The sequence below is a fragment of the Xenopus laevis genome, chromosome 5S (genome assembly GCF_017654675.1).
Source record: "Xenopus laevis strain J_2021 chromosome 5S, Xenopus_laevis_v10.1, whole genome shotgun sequence".
In the NCBI taxonomy this organism is placed as follows: domain Eukaryota; kingdom Metazoa; phylum Chordata; class Amphibia; order Anura; family Pipidae; genus Xenopus; species Xenopus laevis.
In genome coordinates this window covers 97,339,946-97,357,761 of record NC_054380.1, presented here as the reverse complement: position 1 = coordinate 97,357,761, position 17,816 = coordinate 97,339,946, and the positions used below count along the sequence as shown (strand labels likewise).

The 17,816-nt window shown below is 34.9% G+C and overlaps 1 protein-coding gene across 6 annotated transcripts in view; it reads left to right on the top strand.

Annotated features, from left to right (window-relative positions):
* The window catches only part of LOC108717452 (neuroligin-1), a 445,212-nt gene that overhangs the window by 144,441 nt on the left and 282,955 nt on the right, over positions 1-17,816 (top strand). For 4 of the 6 annotated variants that reach the window (XM_041564865.1, XM_041564866.1, XM_041564868.1 and 1 more), the window contains exons 2-3: positions 3,932-4,726; positions 5,103-5,162. In XM_041564865.1, coding sequence (XP_041420799.1) covers positions 4,234-4,726; positions 5,103-5,162 — 553 coding nt within the window. In that variant the 5' untranslated portion in view covers positions 3,932-4,233. The remainder of the gene's footprint in view (positions 1-3,931; positions 4,727-5,102; positions 5,163-17,816) is intronic. The other 2 variants (XM_041564869.1, XM_041564867.1) reach the window with 1 other exon arrangement.

The following is a 17,816-nucleotide window of genomic DNA, read 5'->3' as shown; positions in this document are numbered from 1 at the left end:
CAAACCTCCTATATAAAGGAAAACAATAAAGAGTACACTGTACAAGTTGTAGAATGAAGATATTACTAGAGAATTATGCTAGTGAAACAGAGATTGGACACAGTTTGGAGTTAAATGTCCCTTGGTCAGACTTATTTCACTTATGTCACAGACACAATGGTGCGAGAGAACCTAGTATTATATAACATTTCATTTCTTAAATTGATTATAAATGCAATTACACAACTTCTGACATGGCAAGTACCTTGCATAGTTTTGGTAAACTGATCACTGATGACACTGACCTGCCACTAGAGCTGGAAACACACAGGCCGACTTGTCGTTTGCCTCACTTATCTACCTTCAGGCAAACTGATTTTCATATTTTAATGTCTGGCCATACATTTAGGTAGTGACCTGTCTTATAAGGTTCATAGAATTGCCAGCCTTTATACTTTTGAAAGCCAAAACAAAACATTTTTTATGATCTAATGTTGGGCAAACAGAATTTCATTATTTAGGACTCCACTCACTCTATACTCCACTCTATATTTTCAAGCTATTTGACATTGTAGACTAAACATTATTATCATCAGACTTTTGTTAGGCTCTCTGGCAATCTGTTATAATGGTAGAACTCTCAATGCTAACCAAAAACTACATAGGCCTGCACTTCCTTGTTCTAATTTCACTTGTTGGTAAAGATGCAGTTTTAGTTACACCAGTGCATTTACATTATTACATAGTTAACTCATATGGTATATTATCAGACTATCAGTCTTTGAAGCTGGCCTATATGTGGTCAGTTTAAGTTTGTTAGCTGTACCGGTCCCTAGCAAGTTAAGGGTACAGCACTTCATGTTCACTTCATGTTAACACATCTGATTTGCACTGCAATAGTCAATGCTGGGGAGATGAGAATCATGGGATAGTATCAGTGTATCAGTCACTTTGTAGATAAAATGAGCATTTAATTGCTGGTGAATGTGCATGCGGAGTACATTATATTTCTGTCTTTGAACATAGAATAAAGTGTTATAATTTTCTAGTTTATTTGTTTAATTATGCTATTATATAATTGTAAAACTACTAGATAGAGATAGAGAATGCATATTTTCACTTTTTAATGAACATTTGGTAATGATACTGCCATAGATAGTATTCTAAAGGGGATAATACTTGGCTTCTCTAAACGATCTTCTTAATGGTTTACTAAAATAAATGTCCACATATGTTATAAAGGCATATTCATTTGAGTGAATCTAATTTGCCAATTAATATATAGGAAAATGACGCAATGTCTTATTTTTGGAGTTGCCTTATTACTGTAGGAACATCTGTGCACCCAGCATTTTCCTTATTAAGCTAGGGTTGGGGGTGTAACTTTAAAATGCTGAATGGTTTTAGGAGCCATTCCCTATTTTTTCAGGCAGAAGCGGAAGAACACTTAGTGCCCCTAGTGCTTATCCATGGAGCATCTCTGCACCTTATGCACCTTGTGCATGATAAAATAGGTGCACATTGCAGCATCAGGTGAAATAGGAGAGACGGTAAGGACAGGGCCCTATTGCAGTCTGTGTCCTCTGCCACAACTAAGCTTTATGTTTGGAATGATTTGCATGTTAGGGGACTAGTAGTGGGTGGGAGGGGTAATGGCAAGAGCCTCCGCCACCTGCCTCTCATGAATACAGTACTGCCAATTGCAGGCAATGTGGTTTTAACAGTCGCAGGTTTCTGCAGCAATTCTTTTACAAAGAAGGTGTGAAAAGTACCTTCCTGACAGTAATGAACCTTTTTATTTTTGTTTTGTCTAATGGAAATAGAGGAGAATACATAATTATTTCCTTTTACTTCTCCTTTTGGATAGGAGCTGTTGGCTCGGCTTGCAATTTTAATGTAATCTTAGTTTGATTGTCCATAAACTTTCTTAATAATTTTCATAGCTCTCCTACTGTATTACTATCTGTAATCAAGAATTCAAAAAGAGGGTGTGGCCAGTCAGGCCAAACTGCTTTGCCTAACATTTAGCACAATGAATGCCTATTCTATTAAGTGTGTGCTGCAGAGAGAGAAAGATTTATTGGTTTAATTCCCAAGGGCTTTGGATCTAACCCGTGCCTTCCATTAGCAGAACCTGAATCTATACACAGTACATATGTTAATGTGTACACTATATTTTTTGCAATAAATTAAGCATTTTAAAGGATATTCCTGAAATTAATTTGTTTTTAGTTATCTTATGAACTATAGACTATGGGAGTTATTTACTAAACTCTGAATGCAAAAATCACGAACAATTTTTGATTTTTTTAAATAAAATCGTACTTTTAACAAAATCACGAATTCTTCGGAAATTATTAAACCCAGAGGATGGGAAAAGTCTTAATTTGAAAATCTGGCATCTCAGACCTGTCGAAGTTGCATATAAGTCAATGGGAGAAGTCCCAACTCTTTTTTGATGTGCGCTGGGTTTTTGGCAATACCCCGATGTTTTCAGAGTTTTCGGGCAAAAATCTGAGTTTTTGGGTGAAAAATCCAAAAGAAACGTGAAGATCGGATGAAAAATCCAAAAAGATCTTGAGAATCTGATTTTTCACGATTTTGCCGGATTTTTTCCCGTAAACAAAATTTTCGGGACAGTGTATTAATAAATAAGCCCAAAAAACCAGTGCAGATTTGGTCTGAGTTTATTTCAGAAAATATTGAGATAAATTCAGACTTTGATAAATAACCCCCTATGACTATAAAATTAAAAATATATCCTTAAAAAAAATAAGAGCAATACATCAAAGATAAAGCATATTGCCACAAAAATGCACTAAATAACCCATGGATCTCTGTCTTCTGTTCCACTATTGCAGCAGAAAAATAAATTAAAACACATACTTTGCATTTTGCAGAATGTTAAATCCACCGAATAAATGCATTGAATGGCAAAATGAACCATTTAAATGAATCACAGCGCTTCAGAGCAGATCCTTGCAGACAACATGCTATAAATACAGGAGGATAGATTTTTGGCTCTTTTAGTTGCTCATTTAAAGTCCAACAATTTCTAATTGTTTGTGTTCTTCCTTGTTGTCTTCAATGCCAGACTAGGACACCAGTGGCCCACCAAAAAACCTTAGACCAGAGGGCCATTCTCAGTACTATTATTCTTCCTGTCTTCACTCTCTCTATTCCCCTAGTCTCTTTTCTTTACATGCTATAATCTATTATTCCATCTACATATGTATACAGGTATGGGATCCATTATCCGTTAACCCATTATCCAGAAAGTTCCAAAATATGGAAAGGCCATCTCCGAAAGACACCATTATAATCAAATTATTCAAATTATTAAACATTATTTCCTTTTTCTCTGTTATAATAAAACAGTACCTTGCCCATGATCAAAAAAAATGCTATAATTAATCCTTATTAAAAGCAAACCCAGCCCATTGGGTTTATTTAATGTTTACATGATTTTCTAATAGACTTAAGGTATGAAGAGGATCCAAATTACGGAAAGATTGTTATCCAGAAAACCACAGGTCCCAAGCATTCTGGATAACAGGTCCCATACCTGTATTTAGATAACCTGTATATCTATATATTTTTTTATCTTTATATACAAGGATACTTAAATTAATGTATGTATATCATTTTGTTAATGCCTTTTAATTCACTTATCAATGGTTCATTTAAACAGTTATATATTCTTTTAATGTGGTCTGAGAAACATTTTAATTTTGTTGATTAACGTTTGCAGTGCATTCTTAGAAAAGAGACATAGAGTAAATATGTTTGTAACAAATGAAATGTCCATTCATTGATCCATGAAAATGAAATAAAGATGTCTTACTTTACTATAATTAGAAAGCAGGAATTATGAACAAATGCATGGTACTGTATGTTGAGAAGTGTGTTATTATGTATTTTCCTATTAATGATTTATTCCCATTTTCTCTAGGATATAGGCTTGCAGCTAACTGGATTCGATTTATAAGTGCGAAATCTGCAGTAAATGGCAGCTCTTCTCATTTTGCTACCATGGAGAACAGAATTGTCAATAGAACGTATTCTGATAAATAGAGCTGAGTGAAGATGCTGCTTCAAGGAGTGCCAAATCAATGGAAGATACTTGCCGCACGAGAAGCTTTTTGAGAGTTTTCTGACAGGATCGTATTTAACAAACCTGATACATTTCCTCTGATTGCCCTGCTTTCGACACGTGGATACAAATACAATTGCTTGTACAACTAATGTGGGACTATGGCATTCCCAAGGCCCAGACACCTGAGTTGTTTATGGAGAGTTACATGGTTGCGCTTTCTACCCATACGATTGGATTCCACATTTGTACTCTGTGTATTTGGATTTTTCCTTCACATTGTGACTGTGCGCTCGCAAAAACTGGATGATGTTGATCCTGTAGTGGTAACCACATATGGCAAAGTCAGAGGGTTTAAAAAAGAACTTAATAATGAAATACTAGGACCTGTCATCCAGTTTCTTGGGGTTCCTTATGCTGCTTCACCAATAGGAGAGAGGCGGTTTCAGCCCCCTGAACCTCCAACAATGTGGGGAGATATAAAAAATGCCACCCAATTTGCACCAGTATGCCCTCAAAACATTGTGGGGGGCAGATTGCCTGAAATCATGCTTCCGGTTTGGTTTACTAATAACTTGGATGTAGTTTCTTCTTACGTTCAAGACCAGAGTGAGGACTGCCTATATTTAAACATATATGTTCCAACAGAGGATGGTGAGTTAACAACTGGAAAAAACACAAAGGAAAACAGTTTAACTTTTTACTTTTTTAGTTCTAACATATTAATTGTGTGTTTAGGTTGCATGCACGGCTAGTTGTTAGCATGACTGCTTTCAATGTGCATGATGCTATTCTGTGTGTGTATCTGTTTCTGTACTCATTTATACACTCATGACTTTCCTCAGGCACGGGTATCCCAATGGTAGGTGTTCCTACCTGCCCATTGATTATACATCTTCTCCCATTTGCATGTGCAGGCACAACAACTTCGGAAAAGTTACGAGTGGCAGGGTTAGGCGGTGGTGTTGCATGCTCCTACTATCTGTCATGGAGCTCCATGTTATTTTTTAGTCTTTTATTCATTTTTCAGTAAAAAGAATATCCAAGGAATGTGCCCGGAAACCCGGCAAGAAAATATGTAGACAAGGAGGTATGTATACAAGTTATGGTTAAAAAGAACTGATAAATTCTCAGGAGAAAAAAAGCCCCTTTGTAGAGCTTCATGGCACACTTCCGAGACTATTTCAATTTTGTTATAATTTTGTTATAACGCTTTTGGGAGAAGTATTCTTTTAAAACTGTGTATTATATTACATTATATTTGTAACTAGAGCAGTAACATACTGTAACATACATATGTGGGGTTGCTTGGGATTGGGCCCAAAAGAGGACTGTGACCGTATTTATTTAATACAAAGGTATACTTTATATTCTTGTAGACTTAAGAATATACTTTGTGATACAGTATATATACACTTGAAAAACTATTGATACATTTGTTGGCTTTATATGTATTCTGTTAGAGAACTGCTGTCTTTCAAATGAAACATTAGTTATAGCAGAATAGTACGTAAGACATCACATTGAAGGGGGTTACTTTGTATCTGATACATTCACAGTGCAGTTTATGTTGCTTGACAGGTACAGGTATGGGATCTGTTATCTGGAAACCTATTATCCAGAAAGCCCTGAATTCTGGAAAGGCTGTCTCCCATAGAATCCATTATCATCAAATAATCCAATTAATTTTTTTAAATTATTGACTTTTTCTCTGTAATAATAAAACAATATCTTGTACTTGATCCCAAATAAGGTTTAATTAATCCTTATTGGAAGCAACATCAACTTATTGGGTTTATTTAATGTTTATGCAAATTTCAAGGTATGAAGATCGAAATTATGGAAAGGTCCATGAGCCGGAAAACCCGAGGTCCCTAGCATTATTGATAACAGGTTCCATAACTGTACTTGAAATAATGCTTTAAGACAATTATCACAGAGGGCAATAGAGAGTGACTTGGAGCAGTTTGATTCCATGTGTTTTGGCTATGGAATAAAATGCCTGAAATTGCTCTATGCTCCATTACTCTTAAAGTGCTTAAAATATCTTTAGTTTGGGGATAAGTATATGTACAATGTAAGAATTTAAACCTCTTTGGGGATATCTAGACAACAGTAATAATGGTTTTGGTTAAATAGTGGTGTTGGTTAAATCCTGTAGTGCTGTCATATTTTCGACTGAAAGGTCACAAAGTACTTACATATAAATTATCTTGTGAAATATGCAGATGATCATTTATTTGCATAAATATTAAATTGGAGGAATTAAGTTACCAACAAAAACCAATCAACAGTGAATTTTGAACTTATACTAATTAAAAATAAACTCAAACACAGAGTTGGTTACTCAAAAACTTTCCCTGAAAGTGTCAGTGAACTGGCACATTTCTCAAAACTGATAAATGTTCCAGTCTGAATGTGTGATCTGTAAACAGATGAATTTCTTGTGGGTGAGTTCAGCAAAGGGTGTGTATTAACACCATCTGAATCACTAATTCCTGATACAAATCACATGGGGGGAGTAATGCTATTGAATGCATTGCTCCATCTTGGAAGGAAAATGGTTAAATCTAAAACTCTGTCAAACTCTTAAGACACGAATCATTGTGTTTCTGTTAGTAAATCAGCCTACCGTTTCTGGGGTTTCAACAATGTATGGAGAGGTCTTAGCAGAACCTAAAAGAAGAAATTAATATTAGTTAAAGGATCAATAAATGTTTACCATTAAAGTTTGTATCTATTGACTAAGCACCTACAAAAAATTTCTAGTCAACAAATGTCATATTTTCAATGAGAGAGGTTTTCATTCCATGTCCTGTAGAACCATGAATGACATTTGACCTATGTTTTGCTTCCTGTGTAAGAACTAAAAACATTGTATTCTACACAGCTTCTCCTTTTGTCTTCTAAGTATATGTGAGCTCTACAGCCCAGTAATTAGAATGATTTACCAAACAAACAAAAATTCTAAGAGGGCAGGTTTATAGTACTTTATTTTATAATCTGTGTAATTTAATATCTATGCAAACCTAGCCACATTAAACCACACCATTTTCTCATATATAACATAAAAACAATAATCTAGTGGAAAAATAATAATAAAAAATTATAGAAAGCATAGAGCTTTAAAAGGCATCATTTAAAGACTAACATTATTTTTAAAAACAGTAAGTAATTTTAAGAGAGGATTTACAACACACCAGTAGTGATTATAAAAATACTCTTGCTAATTCAAGAGATGCTTCTCTCATGCCAGTGATAATAAGTTGACAAAGTGAAATATTGATCCTGAAAGGCAAATATCAAAGTTGAGCCATGAGTATCTTAATATTGAAGAGTTCTAATGTACAAAGTGATCTTTTTGCCCCAAACATGTTTTTGGTGTTAATGAGTATTATTTTTGCCGTGGTTTTGCAAAAAACAAACAAAAAAAAAACAACTGACAATAATGAAAAGAAAATTCACCACAATCCATGCCTGGGGAAAATTTTCACTCATACCTAATACTGATATATCATTAGGCCTGTAGGCCTCCTACATAAAGATAAAGCTGTTATTATAAAGTTCCAACCAGCCTCAGGCTACAATTTGGCAGTAGTATAAGGATAAACTTATAAATAATGTGTACCTGTAGCTGGCTGTGTTTATATAAAACAAATAAAAAATACACAGTGACAGTGAATTTCAGTGAATTTCAGTTTGTAAAATGAAAGTTGTAGCCTAGCAACTAAAACGTCATCGTAGAAGAGTTGAAGGATGTGCAAGATGTCTAGGGAAATGCATAGAAACTGGCAGTTGATATATATATATATAATGGCTTTTGAGTCCCACCTCTAGAACATTTTAATCTGGCCCTTTACTTTTTCCACTAGCCATTGATTGTCTTTGTCTTATGCAAGCCTAATCTCCTAAGGAAGACGAGGTATTCATTTTAGTGTATGAATTCTTTCTCTCTTTGTACAGTATACATTATAGGTATTGGTGCAAATAAACACAATTATTCATGCTGCCAGAACAGATAAATATAGTATGTACAAGCCCATATGCCCGAGAATGTCTTTGCTGCAAGGCTCCTACCTTTCTTTGGATATGCATGAATCTTTTAATATTGTTACATATACAATGTTCATTTTTTAGGCACAGTTTGAAATTGCATTGATTGATTAAAGAGAAGATAGCTAGGAAGCAGCAACAGATCTGCAGTGGTTATGTAAATACAGCTAAATACTAAACTAGAGAAAAGGATTTGATAGCAAGAGTGACTGACAAGGATATGTAATAATGGTAAAAGGACCAGCGTGCTCTCGCAATGGATTTATAATCTTGCTTAGCCATCCTAAAATAGCATGTACATAATGTGCAAATACTGTCTCCGGAATGTCAACTTCTGATTACTGTGGAGCAGTGACGAGTTGTACAAAGTCCAAGACCAAGTTGCAAATGTCTTTAAATGTCATTGAGTTGAATGTAGTGCTATACATCAGGCATATTTAATTAGCAGCAAAAGCTATTACCCTGACTTGCATTCATAGAGGCGTGAATAAAAATGTGTGGCTCCCACGTACCCTATACAAACTTTTATTCATATTCGTCATTATAAAATCTCTTCTGGTGAATAGATGCTGGCCAAGTAAATTGGGTTTGGATTGTGGCAATTGATTAAATGTTCTTATTTGCAAATAAAAATTAAATGCGTGTTACTGTTTGACACTCTAGTTCCTCTGTTGATTTATTTTATGTCCTGAAGAAAAGGGTGGAATTAATATTTACAGTATATCTAGGGTTTTTTGCTGGGATGACTTTGAATATGCTGTCATAAATCTGTGTTTTGTTAGAGTTATATTTGAAGTGCATTGTAAAATTAGTATTCAGCTATAGGTATTTCCCCTTAATAACTCATCCAGCCAGTTGTAATTAACCTCTGCTCTGCTGGGGCACTTTGTTATTTATTCTTATTGCAGCTAAATGGAAGTCATTTCCGTAGACAAACATGTAGGCAATATGAAAATTAGCAGTCTTTCCTCCTCCAGAAACAAATGGAGAAAATAAATGTTTTTTAGAAGACAAATTCTTTAAAATTTAAAGATGTTAAAGGCATAGTTTATTTTCAATTTAACTTAAAGTAGAATGTAGGAAGTAGATTTTGTTCTTGAGGTTTTTGAAGGGTTGAATTTTCTGTGGTTGTTTTAACCCCACTTACTTATAATCCAGGTACTGAAACTAGATCAGTAGGAAAGGGTTTAAATCAAAAGATAAACAAAATGCAGTCTTACTTACAAAATATTTTTTTTCCCAGGTTCAGAGCCAAAACAGATAGGCAGAATAGTAAATAAAACATGAAGTTGACCAAAAAGTTTCTCAAAATGCACTGATTTATTATTAAAAAAGTGAACCTAAATGCAACCTACCCTTGGACTGAAAAAAATAATTAGGGTTTATGATTTTACATATATCCATTTGATTTGCAACAAATCCAACTGCATTTACTGTCAAACGTTTGATAGGCAGACGTGAACTTGAATAACTAAAAATATATATAATTGTCCTTTGTTTTAAATAGCAAAGAACAGGTAAGCAATTATGAAGCAGAATAATAACCATGGGTACTTGGTTCTCTGGTCATGAATATTAAAAATGTTAATGCTAATTTATGTCTCAGGGATTAAAGAGAAGCATTTTAATTGTAAATGCAGCACGGCTGTATATGGAAATGAAGAAGATTTGATGCAAGCAATATTTATTTTCAACTTAAACATGGAAATACGTACCAGATTTATTCCTTTTTATTCTCAGTAAATGAGGAGCCAGATGTTTGGCTTGCTGCTCATAATGAGGCTTGTTGTTATAGTTCCCCTGACCATTAGTCTGTCTGGCAGCATTACTGACTGGTTTGTTGTTAAGTCTTTTGTGCAGAACATACTAAAAAGCAGCAGAGCTAAGCTTTTGCAATAGGTGGAATCAGTTAGTTAGAATTCTTGGGACCTAGGATTTTCTCGATAAGGGGTATTTTTTAATGTTAAGCGCCATGTCAACAAGCAACTGAAAAAATATAAAAAATATACAGGACTTTGTGATTTATACTAGTTTGTTACCATCATGTTCAAGGTACTATCTTATTCAAAAGTTGAAAAATAGATAATTTCACTCAAATAGATGCATAAACATCAAACATTTGTCCTCCACACTTAAAGGAGAAGGAAAGGTACGGAGGCATTTTATTGCCAATAGATTAGCTGCAATAGTGCAAGCTAGAATGCTATATTTATTCTGTAGAATGTTTTACCATACCTGAGTAAAAAGCTCTAGAAACTCTCTGTTTGTTTAGGATAGGAGCTGCAGTATTAACGTGGTGTGACATCACTTCCTGCCTGAGTCTCTCCCTGCTCTGGGCTCAGATTACAGTAGAGAAGGGAGGGGGAAATGCGGTAAATCCTTCGACTTCGATATTCAAAGTCGAAGGATTTTACTTCGACCCTAAGTAAATGTGCCCCCAAATGTTTAAATTAATTTCTAGTAGACTTAAGGCATGAAGACCCAAATTACGGAAAGATCTGTTATCCCCAGGTCCCAAGCATTTTGGATAACAGGTCCCATACAAGTTTTTTCATGCATGTTGATCAAAAATGTTTACAAAAATTCAAACATTCAAATACAAAATGTGTTATTGACCGAGTAGCCATGTTGTGGTGCCATTTCTGTGTATGTATATATATATATATATATATATATATATATATATATATATATATATATTGAACATGCTTAGTCATAATTCTTAATCATTAAGATACCCTCCTTCGTTTCCTTCGAGCATTTTTATATAATTTTATGTTAAGTTAAATAATGCATTACAAACATAAATCTTCCATAACCTAGATTTTAAATTCTATAAAATGTGCAGTGTCAAACCTGGAATGTCCCCAAGCTCCTGTCCAGTATTTTTCTCTTTGTTTTCAACAACTCTGAAGCCTCTCTGGATTTAAAAATGGTATAAATCTCAACATGTGGGGAATATTAAAGTTAAATAAAAGATTGCAGATAGGTCTGCTGCTATAACTGTTTTCTATTAAAAGTTCAGTTAGCATAGAATCCATGCTGATTTCCCAAAAGAGACCAGAAGCGTTAGCACATAAAATGTCTCTATCTTAACTACCAAGGATTCCCAGAGGTAACGATAACATGGTTCAATTCCTTTATTTCCGGGAATAAAATCAATTAAGGGGATTGCTCATAAATGGAAATCAGCTCTGCTATAAACAGTATAGATTGATTCACAGACATGAAGACCATGGATAGTTAAATATGTGAATATTTTTAATTTGCTAACACAGTGAGGTCAAATATTAAAGTACAAGAATTCTTGTTTGAGAAGTTTTTGATTATTTTTAGTTATGTTATATTTTTATTCACAATATTGATTAAAGGAACTACGTGTATAGATATACTACTAATGCTCAACTGTTTAGAGAGGAAAACTTTGTTGGGTTTTACATAAATACAAAACATACATTGTTAGAATACAGATTTTAACCTAGAATGTCAGTAGAGGCAGGCATCCTGTACCACTGGGGCTACTTGTACTTAATATTAATAGCTCTTTAAAATCTGTTGTTTACATTCTAAAAAATGCTTTCAGTTAATTCTCCTTGGCCTGCTTAGGTCTATTATAACTTGTACTGCATATTGTCTTGCATTTTTTTTGTATACTCTTACAATAAAAAGTAAAAAGGATGATGTATAACTCAATAATCTATTTTAATTTATTTTTTAAATAAAATGTTATACTCTTATAATCTTTATACTTGTTTCGGTGCTGGGCTAAAATGTTTTTTTTTTTCTTTAAGCCTCCGATGCCAGCTGGCCAGGAATTAATTTGAGTGGCTTCTAGATAAAACTAGATAACACATCCTGGCACCTGAACAACCTTTTACAGCTGCTAACAAGACAACATATCCTGAAACTCATTTCAATACATAATTGTCATTTGGAATAACTTGTAACATCAAGCTTGGAGAAGCCACAGGGCATAGATTCAGGCAATATCATTATAAGATAAACTTCAGGCAACCAAACATATCTAGTTTCTTTTGATGGATAATCAACCAGATTCAGCGACGGATTTAACTTTTGCGCGCCCCTAGGCCGCGCGGTCCGACCAGGCGGCCGCGCGGTCCTAGCGCCCGCCTTCCCAGCGCGCCAGTGAAAAAACGCCGGCCCAGCTGGTGCAGTTGAACGGCGGCTGGGCCGCATGCCGCCCCTATTTCTTTGCCACCCTAGGCGCAGGCCTATGCGGCCTTGCCGCAAATCCGGGCCTGACCAGATTATACATTTTTTTTAACCATTGGAGTGTTCTAATGAGGCCGTTATGTTTATAAAAGAATTGTACTATATTTTTTAATTATAATTGTGGTATATTTTAGCACTAATAGGTAAAAACTTACAATGGAGCTGATATTTTTATTCAGGGTATTTTTGGGCAGTGTAGAAAGGTCATTTGTCCTAAGGTCCCAGGAGGTATTAAAGCAAAAATTACATTTTATTTCCAGTGAGATAGATAGATATGAAACAAAAGGTAGGTCACACTCATAGGTCTTAGTTGAATCAAAGTGAGAACTTATTTGTGGAGGCTTACTGACCTTCTGTACCATTTGTTTCCTATTACTTCAATGCATCTTGAGGACTGCACCCAGGCTTGTAATGCTTCTTATATGTGAGTGCCGGTACCTGAGCTGTATTGTGACAAAAAAAAAGAAATATATATATATATATATATATATATATATATATATATATATATAAAGGGGAGCAAAAAAAGCAAAAGACTTTATTTATAAATAGTGCATAAGAATAAATATTTCAGCCCCACTTGTTAGCCTTCTTCAGAATTCAACATCCCTCTCTTTATGGAAGAGATGATATATTTTCTTTTGTTTAGTAGTATGATATAGATGGTAAATGTATGATATGTATATATATATACATTATATAAAGTGGTGGAACTAATAGGGGAGCAGAGGGTGTGGTTGGACCAGGGTCCGCACCCCCTCAGGGCCCCAGGGTGGGCCTGGCTCGCCCCCAGCTAGTTACATTACTGATTATATATGCAAATTGTTAACTATCTTGGCGCTGAGTTGAATAGGATCAAATCTGACAGTATATTTGATTAATGGTTATGGTTTATATTTCGACCAAAAAATCTCATCTATTGGATTTTGCTGTATCTGTCTAATACCTAAGATCGATTCAGGCTCCTGCTAGAGAGGACTTTCTTTTCCAGTTTTCTGTTGAAAAGATCAAGGATGGCTAACTCAATCAGCTTATTGTTATTGAGATTTGAGAAATATGTTGTATTAAATTTTAAAAATCTAGTGCCATAGTGATGTTAGTTAGGGGCAATGTCCCCCATATGTGGGTATAGTCTTCTGTGTAACCCCCCCCCCCCCCCCAATTTTGGCTGGGTTAAGTACCAACTATAAAAAATAATTTTCTTGGTGTCTCTAGATTTTCATTCTGTAAATCTTCCTATAATTTCCCACGTTAAAGGTTTTAGGCTTTCCTCTTATAGATCACAGGTGACTTTTAAAATTATTGTATGTAATCCTTACCTAAATTGCCTGTGTGAAGAAAAAAAATGTCATTCAAAACTACAGGCATTGCAACTGAATAAAAACTATCCATTACATTATCTGTCCTGAAATCCCTCCCCCCTGATGTGTGTTTAAGAGTTTTCTTTCAGGGCAAATCTAAACATGTAGATTGTTGTCTGACCACTATACTTTGTCCTCTGAATGGTGCCAATATGTTTAATATTGAAGAAGAGTTTTGTATTAAGTCAATTTCTTTCAATAAAACCTTTATATGGAGTAATTTTGCCCTATTATGCTCCTTAACACTTTATATTCTGTTCGCAAATTATTTTTCTGTCACTGACCCACTGCCTGTAGCCAGTAAGGTCTTCAACAGCAATACTAGATATGCCAAGACCACTAATTGTAGAGACCATTGCAGAGTCTTCTACATTCTCATTACTCCCCTTTCTAGCCAGGTTCTCTCCTATTCATATTCCATGGTTGCTAGTTGATAGGGTAATTTGGACCCTAACAACCAGATTGATGAACTTGCAAACTGGAGAGCTGCTGAATAAAAAAACTAAATACTGTAACTCAATCACCACAAATAAAAAATGAAAACCAATTGCAAATGTTCTTAGAATATCACTCTCTATGTCTTTATGTCATACTAAGGTGGACAACCCCTTTAAAGACCTTCTTAAAGGTGCCTTTTTTAGTGTATATAGATTTAATTTTTGAGTAAGAAATATTATTACATGCATTCATTTAAACTAACCAAGAGGTTGATGTAAAACTATTATTATTATTATTACTTTTGAAGAAAATGTAAAGTTTGGTGATACCATACCTATTATTTCTTTTGAAATGGAATATTTTGAAATTGAATGATCCTAAAAGTAAGATCTAACAATAATTTTGGCAAAAAATGTGGTACCACAAGCTTATAGCAAAATTATTCTTTCTGCTTATTATTCTGCTCTAATTGAAAAGCATGATATCAAAATACTTTAATTTAAATCTGCTTTACTTTTGTCAGAACAAAGAAGCAGCTCATTCACGTTTTTATGATTAAACTTTCAGATATGTTTTATGACCCAGCATAAGAAAAGCAATAGCCAGAATCAATACTTCTCTCTCTGGAAGATCCAGGTATTTAATTTATTCTGTCACAGCCATATCGAGAGCCCTTAACAGAATTATGTAAAAGAGGTGGAGAATAAAATATTAAAGGGGCTGCAGCTTTATAACAGAAATACATGTGCAATAATATTTAGTATTTTTTGAGCTCTGAATGTCAGTGGTCCTGCTGACCAGCATTGTCTGCATTTCTGTTTTATTTAGTACTTATTTTAAAGACTAAAAATATCAAATAGATTTCCGATTTTTTCTTTTTGCTTTGCAACAATTTGGAATTTGAGAAACCAAAAATCCTATATGCCAAAAGGCAGAGCAACATATATAGTGTACTAAATTTAATATCTGCAGCCAAATTCCATCTTTGACTCATCTGTTTGTGTAGTAGTAGCCTAAGGGGCCTTTTCAGTTAGCTGCAAATCAGTGTTCCCAAGAGCAGTGCAGTTATTTTTTCTGCTTCCATATGAATGAGTTACAGAATAAGCGGCTGCTGGACTTGTATATTGGTGTACTTTTCATGTCCAGAGCCATATCTCAAGCAGCTTTGTAATAATAAAATCCTGACCCTCACCTTTTCTTACCATCTGAGCTTGAGGTCAGCTGTGTGGTGTGTATACACTTCTATACATGTGTAGCGCTATAATAAACAGACTTTATGGAAGTCTGTTTTAGCTACTTTCTGTGTGGGTTAATACCACCCATAAGACTCTTTTCTCAGGGGTAAGCCCTCACAGCAGGGAGGAGGCAGGGTGTAGTGCAACTGTAATTGTGTGCAATGCACAAGAGATTGGGCGCCAGTAGTTTTATTTTGCTTAAACCATAAACTGAGTTTATTAACCAAAACCAGAGTTCACAATGGAGTATGGAACATAGAGTAACACATAGATCAACCAATATAACAAGATATACTCACTGTACCAAATATAGAATGACTCTCTGCAAAGTAGAGAGTACACGTAGAGAGTTAGGCAGCTTGTCAGAAGGTATTTCCCCAATCTTCAGCATTACCTTAGGTGGAACTCAGAAGACTACGTACTCCCCTGAGTCTAACACTTAGGCCCTATTATGGGGTCAGTAATACCCGGGATCTTAATCCCTCTATTATCCTCGTTGGAGCTTTGAGCTGCTCAACTACATACCTTATCTATCACTCCTAGAGTGATCTATTAAAGGGTATAACTATCACTTCACTGTACTCAGGCTGAGTTCCACCACCCCTAACCTCTGTGGCATAACAGAGGAAAGGTTTAGCAGCAATGGACACTGACCTCATGGTTTGCAAACCTTATATATTATGCCACAGTGCCATCTAGCATCCACTGTGAGAACTGCAGGGATTACATAAGCACAAAGCCCCCATAAGGACCCACTTAGGCGTCTATATCACTAAGGATGTGCCTGTCAATAAAGGGTAAGGGTGTCTAAACTTTCACATCCCTACATTTGCATACACACCCATGTATCTGAGTAAAAAACCTAAGAACTATAGCGAAATTGCAGTGCAATGAATTAAGAGCTCCTGTCACTGATTTGAACCTTATGCATCTAAAAAATGCACAAACTAATTGAATTGCCTGCTATGCGTTGATTGGTCATTTAGTGCTTTCTATTTGCATTAACTGTCCCACTATTTCACCTATGTTGATGTGTCTATCAACCTTTTGTGCCTATATGAAAGACTTTTATGGTTCAGCCTCAAGTCTTTTATTTAAGAGCATGGTGCCGTTCCATTTTCTGAATGTCAGCAAATTGCCTGACAAAAGCAATTTATTTGTTTTCTTGTACCTGTAACACCAATATATTTAATTAAAGCAATACTGCTAACAGGTCTAGTTTTAAAGGTAATGTTTCACTGCTTGGTTTAAGCGTTTCTTTTAATTTGAATGATGTAGCACATCATTTCATAATTATAGAGTAAGACTGAAGGCACAAGGGACATTTGCCAATAACAAATTGCTGGAAACCTCCTCTGCAGTCTTACATTTATTTTAATAGGAAGATCCTGAAAGCACCAGTTTTGGTGCTTTAAGATGGTTCCCATTACAGTCAATGGGAGACAGCAGGAATAGTTTCAGATACCTTCAGCCTAAATAGTACATTCTACTCTGTTCCATTTACTAACTGACCCTATATTTAAGGGCACTCTATTATATATTAAATAAGGGGTCTTTTTGTTGCCTGGATAATCCTTCAATTAGAGATGAGTCAGCAAAGTGAAAGTAATCTTTTAAAATGATGCAAAATGTGCTTTATAATGTCATTTATGATTTAGAAATGTTCTAATAAGATCGGTGGGCATAGCATGCAAAGTCATTTTGCTAGTATATAGTAAAAAGTGTAATTGTGTTGAGCTAAATTATTTCTTTAGTTCACTGTACCACATTAAGAGCTTTAAATAACTGAAGTAATAGTCTACATTCATTAACCTTTCAATTAGATTTTTCTGTCTTTTCATGTTAGCTTTCTGCTGGTTACAACAGGTCATCATGCTCCATTAGTGATTATTACTTAAATTCATTCAGGTACATTAGGGGTGAGGTACATTTAAAGGGTAATTAAAACCACTAATAATTAGTATAGTGTAGTAGACCTTGTTAAGGTCACGTGTAGTCGTGTTGCATGGGTATTTATTTTTAAAAAAATACATCAATATTAATGTTCTGTCAAAACAATTTTAAGATGATTTTTAAGCATGATACAGTCTTTTTGGCTAGTTATTATATTAATTTTAGGGATGCACCGAATACACTATTTTGGATTCGAGTGAACCCCCGAATCATTCACGAAAGATTCAGCCGAATACCAAACCAAATCCAAATCCTAATTTACATATGAAATTAGCGGTGGGAAGGGGGAAACATTTTTTTACTTCCTTGTGTTGTGACAAAAAGTCACGTGATTTCCCTCCCGCCACTAATTTGCATATACAAATTAGGAAACTTCCTTGTTTTGTGACAAAAAGTCACGTGATTTTCCTCCCGCCACTAATTTGCATATACAAATTAGGAAACTGTAAAAAAAATTATTAGTATTCGAAT